General features: G+C 36.4%; 1 protein-coding gene across 4 annotated transcripts in view; it reads right to left on the minus strand.

Moving 5' to 3' along the window:
• Positions 1-15974, minus strand: part of LOC113050291 (polyhomeotic-like protein 2) — a 29454-nt gene extending 13480 nt beyond the window's left edge. For 2 of the 4 annotated variants that reach the window (XM_026213106.1, XM_026213105.1), the window contains exons 1-2: positions 6488-6667; positions 2419-2668 (exon numbers count right to left, since the gene is read on the minus strand). In XM_026213106.1, coding sequence (XP_026068891.1) covers positions 2419-2668; positions 6488-6537 — 300 coding nt within the window. In that variant the 5' untranslated portion in view covers positions 6538-6667. Of the gene's footprint in view, positions 1-2418; positions 2669-6487; positions 6668-15791 lie in introns of those variants that run through there. The other 2 variants (XM_026213108.1, XM_026213107.1) reach the window with 2 other exon arrangements.
• Between the last annotated feature and the right edge of the window lie 3283 nt (positions 15975-19257).

Consider the following 19257-nt stretch of genomic DNA (forward strand, 5'->3'; position numbering starts at 1 on the left):
TGATAATCTTACATCCCCTCTTGAGTTTTTAATCTAAGTAGTGTCTCACTCAAACTTCAAAAGTCAGAAATCACCATTTAAATGGGGAGACACGTCTGTGTAATGGAGGCCAGCGAGTAGTGCTGTGCAGGTAAACCTCACTCCCTGATCTCAAGAGACGCACTGTAGCCATTTAGCCTCCTTGTTAGTGCGTCCGCCTCCCATGCCGGAGAACCGGGTTCAAGCCCCGCTCGGAGCGAGTGCGAGGAGCGTCAGAGAGGACCCGGGTGAGAGGGGTTACATCTGCATTTTTAAAGTTCTGTTTCCATTGGTATATGAAGTGAAGTGTAGCCAAGTATGTATGTGGACAGGCATATGCTGCGGCACCAGGGGAGCAGTTGGGGGTTTGATGCCTTGCTCAAGGGTCTCACCTCAGTTTTGGTATTGAGAGTGGAAGAGAGCAGTGGTTGTTCACTCAACCTACCTACAATTCCTGCCGGACCTGAGACTCGAACCCCTGAACCTTTGGAATACAAGTCCGACTCTCTAACCAATAGCCCATAACGTGTCAACATTTGTATCATGTATTTCTATTGTATTCGCCTTAAGATGTTTGAGAGAAACATCTGCCAAAGCTGATTGTGATGAATGGGTCCGGGGCAGGGCCGAGAGCCGTGGGAAACGGAGCGAGGCCGTGGAGTAAATTATAATGAGCGACACCTGGGCCACTCATCACACTGATAAATTAAATTAAATTAAATTAAATCATAAGTGGCTCCAAGTTAAAATTTTATTATAAGTCAGACTGCAATCAAAATCTTTTAATTCTTACATGGCAACTTTTTGCTTTGTTTTTTGCAATAATTTGCATTTGTCTCCTCCTTTTGGTCAGAAAATGAACTGCAACAAACCTGAAAGAGACAAATCTCAGATTCTTCTGTTGTATATCACTTCCCATTTTTCTTTCAAGGTCAGCATTGATCATTATGATGGGAATTTTATCATAATATTACTATTAGATGATTAGGAAATTGTTTAATATTAGCTACTGTATTTCAAAGCTTGTTTATATACACATAAGCCATTGCAAGTGTAATAACTCATAACAACAATGCATTGATATTGCATAGGATGTTACATTTTATGATATTTATGTTTAATGACAACCAAATATAATATAATATAAATCCAATATAAAAAATAATAATTTTGTATTGTCAAACTATAATAATAATGTTACTTACAAAAAATTGTAAACCATATGAACACCTACCTAGTTTAACAGTTCTGTAATACTGATTCTGAGCTAGCATCCCATAACATTCAGAACAGAATCAAAACAAGATAAATACCTGAATAAATAGTCAGAGCAGACGTTCAAACAACACTTTCATTAGATGATGATAGTGTAGAGAAATGCATCGTTCTCATCACTAATGGTACCTTTCTATTGTTTTCTCCCAGCTATGTTCACCATCATCCCGCATTTCTGTTTGTCTCATCCTTTATGTCCTCACTGAACTGCCCACAACCACACAGTTGCTAGGCAACAGGCATCCTGACCCCTGGTCTTGGCATGAGTAAAGTGCAGCCTGAACTAAGTTTAATGAACAGTGCTGCTTGTGTCTGATCACGCACTGATCTGAGAATACAGCTGGGTCTTTCCTGCTATGTAGTATATTTCTATGTCATTATCATATCACAATTTTTAAAGATAGAAATGTAGTTAGGTTTCTTTACACAATTAAGTGAACATAGATTCAGTTTAAATAATTTAACTACTTTAGATTGATATGATGTTGCCAATTTTTGCCATTAACTAATGTCATGTAAAGCACTTTGAGCTGCATTTTATGCATGAAGTGTGCTGTACATCATGATCAAAATAATAATAATTATTAACAATATTAATGTTAATAACAACAACAACAACAGCAATTACATTGTATTGGGCCCTTCATATTACTATTATTATTATTTGTGAAAAAATCATAAAATTAATGATTATTACAGTGTCTAAATTGAATATAAGATTATCAATATCACATTTGGCTGAAATCTAGCAAGTGTCTAATTCCCAGCCACTTAAATTACATGTTAATAATGTCAATAATGAACCACCACATTCCACATCAGAGGAAAGAACAGGAATATGTCTGAAGCAGTGACATCTTCATCTTCATTCCTCTTCTGACTGAAGTAATGATCACACCAGCAGATGGCAGTATGGACTTAAAGTCCAACAATTAAACATTTAAGCAAGAAAAAAAGTGATGTGTGGTGCAATGCAGTGAGTGATTATACATATATGTTCGACAAGCAGACATGTGGTGAATCGTTAAATTGCACACAATATTATCAACACAGTTACCATGCATTTCTGAACTTAGTTGTCTATATTTGAACTGACTGATTGTGCCAGATGAGTGTGACACGCACCTGTACAGTCTGTCGGTCAGGTATGCTGCTGTATACAGATATCTGTGGAACGGCTGCTCTGCTGCTGCTGGTGGAGCTGACAGTGCTGGCAGTGGAGGCACTGGTGGTGCCTGTGGAGTTAGTGGTGGAGGTATTGGTGCCTGTACTGCTGCTGGCACTGGAGGCAGGAGTGCTCTGCTCACCCTCCATAGTGCCGCCCCGATGCTTCACCTTTGACCCACGACCACCCCGCTGCCAAACTCGACGCAAGCTGAGAGAGACGAAGAATAAGAATTAGTGAATTCATGTTAAAAAATTCCTTTCTTTTGTTGAGATCATCGAGACACTGAAGCTATTTCTAATTGATATTTATGAAATTTGATGTGTTAATATAAAGAGTATGATAATGGTATCATGTTATTTAGACAGTACCAAGAAAATGCCATGTTTTTGAAAGGTAATTGGCCCTTCGCAGGGACTTTGATTGACAGGCGAATCTGTCCAACCTTGTCCAACAAACAAACCAGACAATAGATTAACATCAGTGGACTTGAACTTGAAAAATGGATTTCTGTGGTTATTTCATGCTATAACTAGTGGATATAGAAGAGCCATAAAACTGTATTTATTGTTTGAATTTCTTAAAAAATGAAAAATGTGTTTGATTGTTTTGCTTTGTTTCATACCAAAAGTAACCTGCTCTGTTTTGTCTGTCGAACTGTGTTGTCAGTTTTCTCTTTACTCTGCAATGTATTTATCACTGCATGAGAACATCATGTCTAGCGTGAGAGCTGTATGGCTTGTCATAGCAACAGTAAGTAAGGGGATAGGTCTTTGGGAAGGGTCAATTAGGGCGGCACGATTTGGAAAAAATTATGTGATTTGTGAGCACGTTTATACACACCAGTAAGCGGATAACTCACAAATATAACCAGTTGTCCCCGTTTACATGCACATCAGTAACCTGACAACTCAACTAAGCTGCGTTTACATGACTTCATTAATAAATCAGGTTATTTCCCTGTAGTGACGTCAAAATATAATAATTTGCATATCTGACTCAGAGTATTCCATACATCTGTCAGCTGTGATGTTAAATTAAGCTTGTAACATGTCTGGAAACTTACAGCTCATATCTTATATTATCCTCTCATGCCGTTATTAATGTGGCATTGTGACTGAACCACGTCTACTTCTGCTGTACGAGATGAGAGCACATTTTTATCATTTTCTGAGTCATGAATAAGTCTGCTTTTGTGATGTATTTCCTTCTTTCTTTACTGCGAAACGTTTGCTCAGTCTGGATGCGCATAAATCTTCACTAACGATGCGTACCTGTCACGTATCACATGTGCACACTTCAATAAACCAACAGAAAGCGGGTTATTGCTTTCACATGTCGTGTGAAATCGGAGTGAGAGGAAAAAAACTACCTGTTGTGACCGGTTTATGCTTACGCTGTTCATAACCTTACTCCGGGTTCCCACGTTTACATGACCAAGCGCGTTTACGGCTTATTATGTGACATTATAATTATATATCAAAATGGCATTATAATTGCATTTGAGTTCATCCCGGACACAAGTGTCCAGTTACCACCACAAGAACAGCAATGGAAGATGGATTACACATCGAGTCAGAAGAGATGCCCATGTCAATATGTGATACAGAGCCATGTTAAAGGTTGTCAAACAATACTTGCATCAACAAAGTCTGCTTTTATAGACAGGCATTAAGGAAATCATCCTGGTTCAATACAAGTCAAGCTTTTCCAACATGCAGTTGGTTACCACAGACAATCATTTCAATTTTAAGTTTTAAGTTGGCAAAGCACTGCACATTTGTGTCTATAGATGTAGTTTAGGATCAGTATTTTTTTTATTTTTAAAGATGTTGATATTTTTCAGTAATAATGCATTTAATTGGCAATAAAGACATTTCTAATGTCAAAAGATTTCTATTTCGAGTAAAAAGTTTTCTTTCAAACTCTATTCATAAGAATCCTGAAAAGTATCACAGTTTCTATAAAAATATGAAGCACCACAACTATTTTCAGCATTGATAATAAAAAAATTCTTGAAAGGCAAATCAGCATATTATAATTATTTCTGAAGGATCATATGACACTGAAGACTGGAGTAATGATGCTGAAAATTAAGCTTTGCATCACAGGAATAAACTGCATTTTTAAATATATTCAAGAGAAAGGTTATTTTGAATTGAAACAATATTTCACTGTATTTTGATCAGATGAATGCAGCTTTGGTGAAAATAATAGACTTAAGCGTTTCGAAAACACTACCAACCCCAATTCTCCAGAATGTGTTTTTGCATGAATGTCCATTATAAGTGCATTCTGTAAACATGATGCATGTTTTTAGACCGAGTTGAAATCATTATCTGTGATAATCAACAGCATGTCAAGCATGCAGTGGGCAGAGCTTGTTTTGAATCTGAAACATTCTTTAAAGTTAGACATGAATATCAAGTATGACAAGAGAATCATATGACCGTTCATCCCATGATACAAACATTAAGCATGTAATCAAGGCTACTGAATGAAAAATAGGTGCCACAGCTGAGGGTTCACCATCACTGGAATCGCCATAGGCACTGCTGTTTAAATGACTTCTCTCCTTTTCTTTCTGTCTCTCTGTCTTTTGGGGTTTGTTATTCAGGGACAGAAAGTGGTAATGGGATTGAGATGGGGGACAGAAAGAGAATGAGTGTTGGGAGGGGGGTAGCTTTAGAGGAGAAATGTGGCATGGTTTCAATTATACTCATTTAATTACTCACACACATGTGGTTGAGAACCACTAACCCCACACACTCTTAACCCCCTCCCTATCTACCCCGAATCGCCCCCACTTTATCCACAACAAAACATTATGCCTCCCCCCTTTCTAAGTCTGTTATTACACCAAGAGATGGTGTAATATCAATGAGGCCTCCCCTTAAGCCATTTCCTGCGCTCCAAAGAACATAATGGAGTTGGGCATTGTAATTAGATAATCTAAATATAAGTCCTGAACCTCATTAATATGCATTAATGGAAGGGGCCATAGGGATATCTGAGAACATGGTTACAAAATTAGAATATTATTAAACGTTGTACAAAAATGAAGAGGTACGCAGTATGACATTTCAAACTTTGTTAAATGTCACATGACCACACTACTGAATGAATCAAATGATCCAGTTTTTGAAAATTTAATCCCATTTTGAATTTTGAATAAATATATAGTATATGTGTGTGTGTGTGTGTGTGTGTGTGTGTGTGTGTATGTATGCACATGCTTGGCAGTTAAATGTACACAAGGTTATTTTTGCAGTTGATATTGGTGAATTTATCAGATGGAACTAGAAAGAAACTTGGTTTATCAAGCATATTGGAAGATTGTTTATTGCAAACTTCAGAAATAGTAAATTCAATTTAAATTAAATTCAATTTATGCATTTAGGAGACACTTTTATACAAAGCGACTTGCAGTGCATTCAGGCTAACATTTTTTACCTAACATGTGTTCCCTGGGAATCGAACCCACAACCTTACACATAGTAGTACACATAGTTCTATGGTAGTACTCATCACAATCTTTTCAGATGATACCAGCTGTGTTTCTTAGTAAACACTAAGATGTGCTTTGGTGGAAATGCATCATGGAATGTCATACACTCATGCTTAAAACCTGCTTGTTTCATATTTAGCACTTGAGTGGCTTTGCTAATGAGAGGGAAGCTCTTATGTTGAGTCCAAGTCACGGGCCCCACAGAGGCTTCCAGTCCAACCAACCCTATGCATCCAGCCGATTAGTGGCTCTCTACAGCATACAGTTTAAACAACTATTAAATGCACTGTCACCTTTAGCAGGGTTAAAAAGAAGTCTGTCAGTAATTCCAAAACACAGAACAAATTAACAAACCATCCCAAAAAGCAAGAAAAGTCCAAGGGATTGGGTAAGATGGAAGGATGAGGATGGAAATGGATGACATTGAAAACAGATGTGCATCAATATGCATGCACTGAGAGATTTCACAGACATCCAGGTTAGCCAAGAGCCCACCTCCCAGACAATAACCTAGATCCTACCTTTTCTGAGGGGTAGCACGAGCTCCGTTTGGCCCCGTGGTGAGCCCCATGCCTCAGGACCCTAATGCTCCTTTGTCTAGTGTGCGTTCTGCACCCCAATCCTGCCAGATCACCGCTAGCATCCACTGTCCCAGTCGCCAGGCACAGACACACTCTCTCTCTCTGTGTTTCTCTCCATCTAACACACGCATGTGAGCCCCCCCCCCCCATTTCTGTGGTTTCCTAGCGACAGCCAACTGGGGATGCCTTTTGGAGGCCTATTGCAGAGCTGTGTGCTGATTGGACAATTGGTTCTTCTCTAATGAGGATGATGGTAATGATTTGAACATGACCAGCCCCCCCACCTCAGAACCTACACTGGTGATGGCTCGTCCTGCCAAAACAGAGGAAAAGACCTGTCCCAGAAAAAGAGACCTGGCTGGAAAATCTATATTTATGTTTCGAAAATATTTAGAAATGTTAACATGATTGCTAATTTTGTCTTTGTCAATACAATCATTATTGTTGTTTTGAAACTACTTTAGGTTAGGGATTTCAATAAACCTCAATGCTGAGTATTAAAATTTGTCATATAAAATCATTTCTGTAACAGACCATGCTAAAATGCTAAAACACCCTAGAATCCTGGTGAGTTTATATTATCTCATTCATTTTTTGCTTTAGAACAGTACATCCAGAATGCTCTAGCAACCATTTGGCTGTCCTAACAGCCAGACTGTAGAGCATCATCTTAGCAACCATTCTGAATATAATAGAAACCATATAGCAATATCCTAGCAACCACAAAGATTACCTTAGAAATCACACAGCAACTTCCTAGGAACCATTCAGAATATGTAATAAACCCCATAGCTAAAACTTAGCAGCCACCTAGCATTGTCCTGTAGTGGCTACCCAGATTTTTTTAGAAACCACATAACAACATCTTAACAACAAACCAGAAGAAACCACACAGTAACATTGTAGTAACCATTGAGAATACATTGACCACATAGCAATATTCTGACCTTAGAAACAGCATGGCAACATTCTAGCGACAGCAGTCAGCTAGCTATGTCATAGCAGTCACCCATATTACCTTAGAAACTGTAGAGCAACATCCTAGCAACCATCCAGAATACTTTAGAAACCACATAGCAATGTTCTAATAACCACTCGGAGCACATTAGAAAGATCATGGCAACATCCCAGCAACAACCCAAAATACCTCAGAAACTGAGTAGCAACATGCTAGCAACAACTCATAATGCATAGCAACTGCCCAGAACAACATATCAACACCCTGGCATTGTGGCAGTGAGTTTTACAGGAGAAAAGATTATCCTCAGTTCTCTTACGCCGGTTTCACACTGCAGGGAAACTGGCTCGTTTCAGTCATACTCAAATATAGAAAGTGCTGTATATTTTACACACACACACATATATATATATATATATATATATATATATATATATATATATACTTTTACCATAGGCTCTTACCCAAATATGTGTCATTAACAAAGTTCAGTTTGTGTTCATAATATGCATAGCAATTTCTTTTAAGCTGTCAGTATGCTTCAGAAAAAAAAAGCTCAGTTTTTGTAGTTGATCGGGAGAAATGTGAATTTTTCGTTGGATTTTAATTACTCGTTAGGCTAAGTAAGAATCTCAAATTTATTTTTGTAGAGCTGAAAAAATAAAAAATAAATTGGCTATGTGCGTTATCTTAATCTTAATATTTTTCTTAGAATTTGTCAATATGATTTATACGATTGTTTTGTTTTCTGTTTATCTTGTGTCCTTATTTGTAATTTGTGCCTTTTGTCTGCCTTTGTAACTGAAGACCTAGAGAAATATAATTATTTATTCTATTTTAGCTAGTTGTTCAGTAAGAATATTATGTTTAAGTCATAGAGATTCATAATTTTTTTTTAAAGTGAGCGTTCGTAATATTTTTATTAGGCCGAATATTGAAGATGTCAATATGTTTTATTTGTATTTATTGTGTCTATAGTTCCGTTTCTGTAACTTTTGAACTGTAAATAAATAAAAGGCACAAGTTTGTCACGTCAATCGTAAGTGAACATGTGTGCAATATTTACAGCAGTGTTGTAGTCGAGTCACCAACTGTCGAGTCCGAGTCGAGTCTCGAGTCTCAGTGTTCGAGTCCGAGTCCAAGTCCGGGTCACCAAAGAAGATCTCTGACCCAGTTTGTTTGCTAGCTGCCATGGCTGCAATACGCTATCTCAGGGTTCTGAAAAACTATTGGGTAAATAAGGTTAAAATAAAAAAACAGACATTCCGACACGAAACAGACATTTCAAAGTAGAATAACCGACTGAAGCATTGTTTTCCAGAGAAATAAGTATGTGAACTTTGCAAGTTTTCTAAATATCTTCAAACATATTATGGCATTTTAATGCTTTAGTACAAACAAAAAATTACATACAGCACCTTTAATGGCAGTGCTAAAAACAATGACAAAGAAGAGACACCAAGAGCACAGTGTTGGTTGATGAAGTGTTGTGTGCTGATGAGGTTGCCTCTTAATAATCAGTGATTAGAGCATCACTTAGCAAACAGTAACAACCTATGACTGCTGCGGCAATCACAATTAAACCACACACTCATGAAAAACAGACTGCATGTGCTACAGAAAGTGAATAGGGTTTTGGGACCCGCTTAAATCGGGGCACAACAAAAGACCATTCTGGTCAATCTGAAGAGGCCTTACTAAATTGAAAATATACATCCAAGGTGGCCTATTTGACCTTGAAGGAGGAGATAAGAACTGCACTGTCCTGAAAAGTAAATTGAGGCACTTATTGTGTAATACCTCTGGGCTGTGTTATTCTGAAATGTTCTCTATTATGTAATATATTGATTGCACACAGACGGGCATGAATATCATTGATTGGCATCTACTTATTAGCATATAGATTAGCTTCTGGTGGAGCTGGATAAATTAAGGTGGAAGAAGGAAGTTTAGAGAAGGAATGAGGAGGATTAAAGAAGGTAGGCAAGGTGGAAACAGTATGAAGAGAAGGAACAGAGCAAAATGCTGCAAACAGCAGGATGGGAAGAATCTGTTTTTTTGTTTTATAACAAGGGTCACAAGTAAAGTAAAAATGCAATATATTTTAGTGTCCCATTCTGCCTTTTGGCATCATTGTTCAGTTCATTCATATTCTTTATGTTATCTATAACCTCCTTCTCTTGTGTCTTTGTCATTTCCACATGTGCATCATCCATTCAGATGGGGATAGAAAGAATGAGAGTGAACAGAGAAAAAGACAAACTGTGAATATGGGATGAGACAGGAAAATCAAGACGGACAGATGAGGAAGAGGCAGTAAACTGGGATGAGATGGGATGGGGGTGCTACTGTCTGTCTGGTCTGAGTCTGATCCATATTAGTTACTCACTCAACCACTCAGCATGAAATGAGTGGGGGGCAGGGAAATGAGGCGGGGGTGGGCAGCCACGGGGAGGGGCGGAGGAGGCGAGGACAGATGTGAGAGCATTGAGAGATGGAAGAATGCTGATTTCACAGTCTCTCACATCACTAAATTTGGACTAATTTAGCACATTTAATGAACTGCTGTAAAAGTCATAGTAAACCTCAGTCTTCCAGTGGTAACTAGTCTGGTTATGTTGGTAACAGTGCACTGGTGATCATTAGATAACATATCAATGAGGTTCTTTTGTCTCTTAAGTGTTTTTTATCAGCCTGCGTGTTGATTATTGGGTTCACTGACAATTGAAGATTTATATATAAACAATTTTTTTAATAGATTGTTATACTATTTTATTATAGTGTATTTTTATTGAGTCTTTTAAATTATTATTTATGATAATAAAAAGTTCCATAAAATTATATATTCTAATTTTTTTATATAGTTTTATTTGATTTATTATTTTATATACTTTGTGCTTTTGTTCATAATTATTTTACAAACTTATTTATAAAAGTAGCATTTATTTTTTTTTAAATTTCTTAATAATCTATTTTATTTAGATAACTTTAACTTTGAAAACCTGGCAATGAAAAAACGAAATGGTTTAAATTTTTTAGGGGGGAAAAAAATCAGACTGATGCCAATAAATTAACATAATGGATATGAAACAGTCGATTCTTACACCAAGTACAAATTGTACTGTTTAAATTGGCATCAGTCTGTATGCATTATGTTGCATTTTATTCAACTTCAGTTAATATTTTATTCATACGGTATAATGCTTTTTACAATACACATCGTTTCAGAGTAGCTTTAAGGAAAATCATCAGGTTAATGTTTATCAATTCTTGCCTTATAGTCACATTTAGCAGATTAGAGTTTGCGCTAATATAGTTATAATTTTTTAAGCAGTACAAACAATCAAGCCGTTGAGATACTAAATGGCCTGAACAATAAATCACAGCCATAGAAGTAAAGCTGCCCCAGACAGACATTCCCAAGTGACCCTGTTTCCCTCAGCAGAGCCACAGCATCAAATGCAGCGGAGATGGATTAACTCTCCCTAAGAAGGCTGTGAATATAGTACACTGATGATGACCACTAAGATGGGTTACCGAGGGGGACCCTCATTATTAATGGGAAGGAGGATATGAATGTCAGTAATGAGCACCTCTGGAACCGCAAACCTTATTATGATTGTAAAAAAAAGAATAATGATGTTGGCCTTGGTTGTTAGGCATTCATTGATCTATTGTTTTATATGGCTAGTGTAGTTTAGTTTTTTATCTCCTTTATAAATACATCAATATTTGATATACTACATAATAAGATCACATTACCAGCCAAATACTACTAACTCTGTCTTATTGAACATTTTTCCCTGTTATAGTACATATATGTAGTAATGAATTAAGGTGCATGCAAATAGTGCATTTGTGCAATGACTTTCTGTAACTGAACATTTTTGCCTTTTCCTGATGTTACATGTACATGCATGTTTCAATGGTGAGAAATTGCACTTTTAGTAATAAAAATTACTCCAAAAGTTGTGCCAGGCAGTTCTTTTTAAAAGTCTTACTTTAGATGCCAACATTCATACCTTTGAATTCAAATCGTCCTGCCAAAAAAAAAGTAGTTTGTGGAAAAACTGCACACTTTCTTTGTTACAAACTCTCAGCCAATTATTTTGGGCAAGAGTTTGAAAAATCAGTTCATGTTCTTTCCGTAGAACATTTGTTGTCTTAAGTGTCACAGTGCTAGAAAGCAGAACAGCTCTATGGCTAGTCTGGATAATGTAGACATCAGCACATGAACACCTCTGTCATTGATGCAGCCCACGGTGAACATCATGTGGACATGTCAGTAAATCTGGGAGCTAAGTTATATTTTGACTTTTTTAAAGAGCAGCTCATATGGGTTTTCGTAGCTATCCTTCAATGTAAACAGTCTGCAAAATGCATGATAAATAAAGATATCGTATCTCAAAAGAAAGAGTCGATTCTGAACCACCTTAACAAGTCATCATATTTTTTAATTTTCTGCCTGTTACCTATATAGTATACGTCCCAAGGTAACACATTTGCATAATCCCCGCCTGCCTGTAAAATACAAACACTCTAACCTGCCCACAAACACTTCTGCTAGATAGTGTGTTCACATCAGGTCGAGAAGACCTGTGTTTTCAGCCTCACGCCACATTCTAACACAGTTCCCACATGTGCACCTTACTTGCCTGTAATGTCTGAGCAGTGTTTGTGAGCACAGCACTTATTTGATTACAGCTGTTACCAGGGAAACCTATATGTTTCCCCTCTACAAGTTCCTCCTGCTGGCAGAGAATGAATTTGCATATATATGCCGCTACAAATAGAGTTTAAGTCTGTGGGAAACACAGCTTCTGTTATGAATACTATTCAATATTTTCATTTGAATGTTGGATTGAAATGAACGCTGTTTTTAGAGTAGTTAATCTTTAGCATAGCGTGGCTAACGCTAATTTAAAGAGCATTATAATGAAGTTTAATAACTATTTAATGCTCCTATAACTTTTATTTGGGTGAAAAAAAACAGGAGGACATGATGATATTTACTATTTTTACACATCAGAGGCTTTTCAATTAATTGTGAATCTAAAATACGCATGTTAGAAAGTGTACAAATGGTTAACTTTGTGTCATCAGTCAGAAAAGCAGTTCTGGGCTTTTCTTCATATTATTTTTTAGTTAGTTGTTATTCTTGGCTGAATAACTCTAGAAGGTTTTTAAAAGCGCTTTAAAATTAAATATGTAGACTACACAGTTTGGATTAAATAAAAGTATAGCCAAATTAATTAGCATGTTTTTGTGTTTTGCTTTGGAACCGAAATTGGTACTAAGAACTGTGGATTTTTACTGGTATTGGTACCGAATACTGAATTTTTGGAAACACTAGTCCTGGGGCCTGTACCATGATGGGAGATGAACAAATTCAGAGTTACAGGATTAGTTTTGAGTTGACAAAACCAAACCTCTCCAATCCGGCTTTGTTGGTACCATGATGCTGATCATCAACTTTCTTTGTCAATTCAGGCTTTGATCCTGAGTTTGTGGAGCACGTGCACATGAATGTGTGACATCACTGGCGAACAGCCAATCGCGAGCCTTGCAATACAAAGCAAGTTGTGATTTACTTCTCATGAGAGACCCAGCGAGATTCAAAAATTAGAGGTTAAAGGTTTTGCTAAAGGTTAAGATACTGAAAAATATGACAAATTAAGGAGGACTAATAAAATAAATAATCTTGCTCTATCAGTGCAGTGACAAGTGAAACTTGTTAACTTAGTTTATACATTTGAAAATATATAGTGGTAGAGACCCGAACATGTAATGTCAGATTTATTTATTTTTAAATAGTGCAATCTTTTGATACTACAGCTTATTTATATTATACATGATCTGTATACATTCACATTTATTTAAAATAAACAAATTACAGTAACTGTTAAACTCAAATTGCTTGTGTGTAAAAGATAAATAATAATAATATGAATCACAATAATTATATAAATCATAAAATGACTCAGTAATTATCATTAAAGACAGACTTCGTCTTTTTTTTAGCATTAGTGAGCTTTAATATGGAGCAAGATAAACTGGAGGAGTGACTTTGTGTCAGATATGTGTCACTTCTCTCACATCTGATTGGTCCACCTTCAGTTTGAGATCTCTAACCCAGAACATAATCTGCCCCGGAGCAGGTTAGCCGTGGAGTGTAAGATACTATGGCAATGAATGCCGCTGAAAGCCAAGCCACTTACGTGGTACCTAAAACCCAGTCATCCTCATACTTAGGCTCGAATTTATAAGGTAATATCGATGCTTTTTTGCAACCTTATAGCATTTTTGTTTACAAGTAACACTCCGGAGCAAAAAAAAAACAATTATGGTAATGGAGGTTTCGTTTCCGACACGCATTGTACGGAAAGACCAATCACAACAGACATGTTTTCTGACCTTAGATGCTTATAAACTAGTTATACAGGACTCCAACACAATATGAGGACACTTTAAAATATCATATGACCTGTTCTTTGATTAAGCTGCCAATCATATCTACTGGGACTGCATGGACTTTGCAAACCCACAATTTTAGCCAGGTAAACACACGTTTATAAGCACACTGAAGGATCCATCTTTGACTCTGGTTTTGAGACACTCAAAACCCTAATTCTTTCAAGTAATCAGCACGTTATAGAGTAAGCACACACAATCAGGCTCCCAGTGCAATTAACCTTGAGTCCCACTCACAAGAATTCTGGGTCACTGCACCACGGAGAGAAGATGGTTTATTTAATAAAAGCATTTTAACAGACAGCTTGAGACAAAGCTTCTGGATTATAGTATGGGTGGATGAGCAGACAGATTCTTACACACAGACTGTATTTGCTAAGAAAAGCATCACTATTGTTATTACTTATATTAGTTGTGGATGACACCTCAAATCATGTGTCGTGTTGGGAAGAATTTAGTGGAAAAATCATTACAAGAGAGACTCAAGCCATATGTGGAGACTACAATATCATAGAATATTGTGAAACTAGTATAAATCATGCTGAAAGCCTAGAATAATCCCGAACAAACTAGCATCATAGTGGTGAGTTTTGCATGAGGAAACAGCTATCAAATTAGTTGAAATTCATTGTGTTTGAATCTGTGAGTTTAATTTTATAATCTTGTACTATAATTTTATTTGCTTTAGAACAGCTTGTCAGAACAACACTGTCCTCTGGAACTACAAATTTTATTATGATTGTAAAAACAGAATAATGATGTGTGCATTGGTTGTTAGGTGTTCATTGATTTATTATTTCATATGGCTAGCCTTTATTTCTCTCCTTAATAAACACATGACCATTTAAATTCAAGAAGCACTGAGTAATTTATAATCTTTGTCTTGATTTAATTTGTTTAAATTAATGTATGAGATACATCAAACTAATTATGTATTTACCGTGACAACAAAAGGCCCAAACACACCTAGCAAAAAATAAGTAATCAAAATTATGCGAGTGTGTTTGGCAAAACGCAGAAGGGAATTTTACATGTTTGGGAATCTACAGATCAGAACATTCTGGATTTAATACGAAGCAGAAGTTTTTTTTTTTTTTTAGCTAGAGGATCTGGTTTGGATTGATTTGCACCTCTCATTCTAATCCTGCTGTGTTGTTGGCTGAATCATGGAAGTGCACAACTTGGAAGTGCAAAAGAGAAAAGCAGTTTAAAAGTACGCACAAGTCATGTACACAATCATCCAATTGCACTGTGGTCTGGTGCCCTCATTCACATGGTATCCACTCTAAATAATCTGGCCTAATGTGGGTCACATGGAATGCCAAGGGCACAGTGACCTGACCCTGACCCCAGACTCTACTCTTTCAGATGCACATACATACACTGTACTTGGCATGAAGGAAACTGACCTTCAAAGGAATATGCTTTAGATGGACTGTTTTGTAACCAATTCTTTATCATGGTGAAAAGGCTGATAATATTTCTACCATCCATTGGATTTGGAGTTAATATAAAGTAAGTAATGTGTAATGCATTCAAGCTTATCTTTATACACAAGAATGGCAGGTTTTGTTAACGTAATAGGATTGTTGTCTAAATAATAGTGTCTATATAGTTTTGCCAACAGCAGGCCAATGCCCTCACATCCACATTGTTGTCCCTCGAGCTGTCAGATCTGGTCTGGCTGGCTTTGAAACAGGTCTGGAAGCATGCAGTAAGAAAGCAAACACATTCCCTCTCCCTAATTCCTTCCCTCCTAGTTTAAGAGCCACGAGAAGGAAGGAATTTCACAACATGCACATAAATAATGCCTACCTTACACTTTGGCTTTGCCTTTCTTTCCTAGGTCTGGATTACGTCCTGCTTTCCTGCTATCCTACACCATTTCTGGGTTGTGTTTGTGCTGTAAGCTTTACGGCAGAGCAGAGAGAGAGAAAGTAGGGGGGGAATCTAGGCATTAGCATTCCAAAGGTCACATGTGACACAGCCTCGGCCAATCACAGGAAGGCATGCTTTCATGACCCTGCCCCTTCTTCTTAAATCCCTCCCCTGCTTCTTGTTCTGTCAGTCTATCTGCACCATGGCAACACAAAGAGCTTCTCGCTTGAAATGCATGCTGAAAAGTTTACTGATGCATGTGTATGAGCGATGCCTTCAATAATGATCTGTCTGCTTAAAATAATCTGCAGGTTAATTGTTTAACCTGTGAAAGCATAGCCTTTGTCAATTATATAATGTAATTGTTGACTTCTATATAAACGCAATGGGGTTTTAATATATGCAAACATATTCAAATAATGGGGCATGAAGATCACAGTAAAACACAGTCCTCGGGGCCCTGGGGTTAAGCTGATTGGTTGAAATGCTAATTCTGAGTGTGTTGATTAGTCCAGAGGGTGATTTGCCTGAATGTCGGTGGTCATGTATTTGTTCCACATTATGGGGGAGGTGGAAGCCCCTGCAATATATAGATATATAGCATATCCATGTATCTGTGAATGCAAGGCTGAAACACTTTATTACCAAGAAATAAGGGACTTTTATACATTCATGTACCCAGAAATGATTGTTTTCTTAATTTTTTTTTTTTTTTTGAAAAAGGAGAACTGCTCTGAACTCACTTCGACTGCTACCCAACCTCAAGAGTTTTGGACTGACAAGCGCTGCTCATATATTCTTAAGAAAATATGGAAATCTAGTTTATCTTTCAACAGTTATGATTTATCTTAAGGTAGAGCAGATGGATCCAAAAAAGTAGTTTATTTCACATAAAATTAATTTGAAGACTATTAGTAGTGTATTACATGCATTGTCTTTTTATTGTACTCTCGAAAATCTGTATTATATAGCGCAACAATAATCTCACACACCTCCCTATCTAGCATCAGATGTCTGATATTCATAAATCTCTGTATGCATCATGGGGATTATTCTAAATAATTAATTTGCAATATGACTTATCTGGTTTGACCGGTACTTAATTATCTGGTCCCCAACAGTTCCCCTGATACTCCACTTCCAGACACAGTGACCCACAGCCTTAACCTGTTTTCCAGTAAAACACTAATTCCCATACGCCCCACTGTGGAGAAAAGAGGCATTCAGTGGTATATCACATTTCACCTGAGAGGTGGATATCATAGCCGTCACCCTATAGAGCAATGGACCTCCAAATTGACATGAGCATCATATTATGTGGGCGTGTAATATAATATGCATAATTCATGGGCAAGAAGATGAAATATTTATGTGGAGTCCCTCTGTGCCGCTGATGTTCTGTTGTGACACAGAGAAATACCTGCAATGGATCCTTTGATGTCCCCTGAGTATTTTCCACGGTATGATCCCGTATGGAATAAAATAGGCTTTTCATTTAGGAGAACAGGGAGTTCAATTTGTTAATCAGATTTGTAAATTAATATTTTTTTATATTTTAAAAATACTATTTGGTTGAACCTTTGCAAGCACAGGTCTATAACATGTTCTAGATACTTGATTTTAGGTCTGAATGTTGTCACCTCATTTGACCTCAAAGCAATGAGGAAACGTAACATTAAATGAGTTCACAGCTAGAAGTGATCTGCCATTCATAATCTTGAATGGAAGTCCAGTTTATTTATAATAGAGCTTTTCGACACTGTAGCTATTTTAAATTGGTATCGTTCTTATATGTTGATTAAGGAAGGAGGCGTGTAGACTGATGTGATATCAAAAGTAGGTCAGTGTCAGGAAATACGTAAACTATGCTATAACGCCATCTAGTGGTCATAATTAGATTTACTTTTTGAATATTGAGCTATCTTTGCATTATTATTTTTTTAACAGTATAATGATTCTCATTTTTTGCATAGATTGAAAAAAATACATATACTACAAAATAGATTTTAATTAGTTTAATTAAATTACTAATGTATATAGAATGATAGATAGATGTCTGGATTGGTTTTATATTCATTTTCATAATCCTAATGGCCTGGTGCAAAATGTGAGATATACAACAGTGGAAAAGATGTGAGGTTAGTGAGGACACGGGCCAGAAATGAAAATGTGACAGCTGGCTAATGAGGTTGTGGGAATCGGAAGATCTGAATCTTTTGTCATGACATCTGTTCATCAGAATTAGGCATTGTTTAAAAAAAGAACAAAACACTCATTTTTCCACAAGGGGGCTTGCATGGGTCCTTTTCAGTTCTCATACTCAACCAAAACATCATACAGCAACTGAAATTGTAATCATCTGTGTATATATCTGTGTATATATATCACTATTCTAATTATATATATATATATATATATATATATATTAAAAAAAAAATCTAACCACCTTTCTAATCTTTTTGTATTCTATTTTCTGTTCATTTATAATGCAATTGTATGTGTGTGTGTGTGTGTGTATGTTTAAAGACTTCTAACACTAGTTTGCTCAATTATTTTTATTCTGTTTTATTTTTATTTATTATATTATTTAAAAGCCTTTGCTATGTGTACAGTGTTAACCTAACTGAGACTTGTTAAAGCACTTATATATCATTGCTCTTTTTGTTGTTTTTGAATGTAAATGTAAAAGTAAATGTAAAGCATTTGTATGCATTGAAAACTGATATAATACGGGTGGATATTTACTCCAGCGAACATTTCTCAGGTTGAGTATAATTTTGAGTCAGTTTGTACCTTCACAGATTAAAAACTGTTAAATTTAACATGCTAACCTTTGACCTTTGGTCAACCACCATTGCCATTCATAACGTAAAAAAAGTCTGTATTTCCGTTCAATTTTATTTTTTACTTTGTAGCTTTTCAGCAATAGTATTTTTAGATGTATGGTATGTAGTATTTACACAATCATGTAAAACAATTAAACATTACTGGAACAAAAAATTAAAACAGCAAAAAATAAGATAATTTCTCAGTTAATTCTTTGTGTATGTGTTTCTGTCTAGGTGTGCTATGTAGTAGAAAACACTTTAAAATGTTACTTTTAACTACAAGTTGAAAAAACTGTTTACCTTCTTTTTATATATGTCACTGACTTTACCACTTCCTGAAAATTGCTGACCGAGTTAGCAGCAAGAGAGACTTACTGACATTATATATACATGTACATATAGTTATATATAGACACACACACACACACACACACACACACACACACACACACACACACACACACACACACACACACACACACATTTATATTATATACAATATATTCATATACTTTTATACATAGATACACACTTTTGTTTCAGTGATGAAACATGCACTATGCATTGCATCAGAA

Source organism: Carassius auratus, chromosome 31 (assembly GCF_003368295.1).
Source record: "Carassius auratus strain Wakin chromosome 31, ASM336829v1, whole genome shotgun sequence".
In the NCBI taxonomy this organism is placed as follows: domain Eukaryota; kingdom Metazoa; phylum Chordata; class Actinopteri; order Cypriniformes; family Cyprinidae; genus Carassius; species Carassius auratus.